This window comes from Pygoscelis adeliae, unplaced genomic scaffold (assembly GCF_000699105.1).
Source record: "Pygoscelis adeliae isolate BGI_AS28 unplaced genomic scaffold, ASM69910v1 Scaffold442, whole genome shotgun sequence".
NCBI lineage: Eukaryota > Metazoa > Chordata > Aves > Sphenisciformes > Spheniscidae > Pygoscelis > Pygoscelis adeliae.
The window spans coordinates 247,634-249,757 of record NW_008824191.1 but is presented as its reverse complement, the minus strand read 5'-3'; the positions used below and the strand labels follow the sequence as shown (position 1 = coordinate 249,757).

General features: G+C 48.3%; 1 protein-coding gene across 1 annotated transcript in view; it reads right to left on the bottom strand.

Annotated features, from left to right (window-relative positions):
* DNAI1 (dynein, axonemal, intermediate chain 1) overlaps positions 1–2,124 on the bottom strand; it is a 139,366-nt gene that overhangs the window by 28,964 nt on the left and 108,278 nt on the right. The window contains exon 19 of the mRNA XM_009334718.1: positions 1,178–1,363. Within this exon, the coding sequence (XP_009332993.1) occupies positions 1,178–1,363 (186 nt within the window). The remainder of the gene's footprint in view (positions 1–1,177; positions 1,364–2,124) is intronic.

Genomic DNA, 2,124 nt, shown 5'->3' with positions numbered 1-2,124 from the left:
CCACGCCCGAGAAGGACTCATAAAGCAATGAGGAAACTTGTGCTGAGCCAAGCTGATGACAGCCCTGAGAGCTTGGATAGTCTCGGGCTGCAGTTTCGATGGAAACAGAAAAGCATTAGGCATATGAGACATTCTCCTCCACAGCTCCTGTGCCCAGCCCGAAACAGACTGCCACGCTACTGTGTTTTCTGTGCCCTCTCAGCACAGGTAAGATTCACATTTCCAGTGGTGTCTGGCTGAAGAAACTTTTTAAAAATCACTCAGAAGACTCTGGTCTGACAACAGGGTGATTAGTTCCTGGCCAAAGACCCTGCCTAATGCAGTGGCTTAGTAGAGTATATAAAACCTCTGGGGTTATATAAATAAAAGATGATCATCTTGAGAGATTGCTTTCTTGGATCAGTTCTAAAAAGCCTGAAACTGAAAAAAAAGAGACAACTGGATACGAGAATTACATGGGCTCAGAAAGGACATTGCATTTACAGCCATTCAGCTCATGGCTGGATGAAGCCCAGAAAGAAAGTCTAGTAAAGGATCCATGTGGGAGGGGTCATCATCCTTCATGACCAGCCCTCATGGCGGGGTGGGAGAAGGGGCTTCACCAACTCACAGAGGCACATGCATCTCCTTGCTGTCACTTGAGACAAGGATCCCAAGTCTCATCACAAATTAAAGATAGTGCTTGCTCATTTACAGGAGAGATGACACGGTGGTCAGGAGACAGGCTCTGATGATCCAGGAGCACAAGAAGACAGGCAGCATGGGCTCTGTGGGAGGACTCAGGAAGGAGTTGGGACCTCCTTTACTTGGTTTCAAGGACTTTTGCAAATAAAACCCAAAGCTCAGAAAAGATGTGAGTTTTGGGAAACAAATGAACCTCTGCAGAGTTTCTGGGCTTGTCTGGACCACAGTGAGAAAGTGCCCACAGACAATAAACCCCCTTCCCACCACTCCCTGCTCCTGCCCAGGAGCAAACTGAGCCTTCTTACATACAGGAACAGAGGCAGGGATCCAACATGCCAGACATCCTACCCAAAAGGCTTGGGGTAATCTTAAGCACCTTGCTAGAGAGAGCAGCTTTGCCAACATTATTGCACAGGAAAGAGGACAGTGATAAGGCACGAAAAGACCTGCTGTGGTTTGGTACCTCCTTTAGGGGAATGCTAGTCGTCCTTACCTTGGGCATCCTGCGCAGATTGGGAGAGAGCTTCAAGGAGGTAACGTGGCCTTGTTCATCTCCAATGATGACAACAGGGTAGACAGGGTTAAACTGGATATGGGTTATTTTATTTTTCTTCTTGGCCACCACTAGCTGGGTGCAGAGAGCTTCATATTTATTAATGTTCAGATCAAACACATGGGCCTGGGGAAAAAGAGACAGAGAACACAAAAGGGATTAATCAGGCAAGAACATCCCTCAGTGGCAGAATGATGGCTGGAGAAATCGGAGAGAAAAGGTCCCACAGAAAGGCAGCCTCAGCACACAATTACCATCTGCAATCAGGACCTTTGTCCTCTCTTAAGTAACCAGTGTGCAGAAGCTGCCTGCTGCTTTTGAGGGCCTGTCCCCCTCCTGCAAGGACTCATGGAGTGAGGACCAGTTCCCTGCTGTGGGTGCAAACTCTTTCCAAGACCCTTGGCAAGGCTCCAGCTGATCCAGACTGGAGAAGGCTCAGAGCCAGCATTGCCAACCCCACAGGTCCTAATCCCCCTTCTCAGTGCTGCAAGTAATGAGACAACGAGATGTTAAATCAGAGTCTAACACAGATTGATGCACAAGGCAGGGAATGCTGTCAGAAATACTTACTACCCTTTATTGCAGAGCTTTCCAACGTTTCCAGCTTAATAATAACATTAAAGACTCAAACCAGTAATTAATTGGGAAGTGATGGGAACATGGTCAATATGATTAAAGCCGTACCCTGGGGTAAAGCAAGGGAAGCACAAGCAAATACACAGCACAGGACAGCTTGGTACTGGCAGCCCACTCCAGTCCAGCCGCTTCAGATGCTATGCCTGCACACATGTCCTTCTCCCACAGCATCGAGAGAAGTGCCAGGTAAAGACTGGGAAAGGTGAGGATGGAGGGAGACAGACCCGAGGCCTCGCTGAGGCAGGATTCCT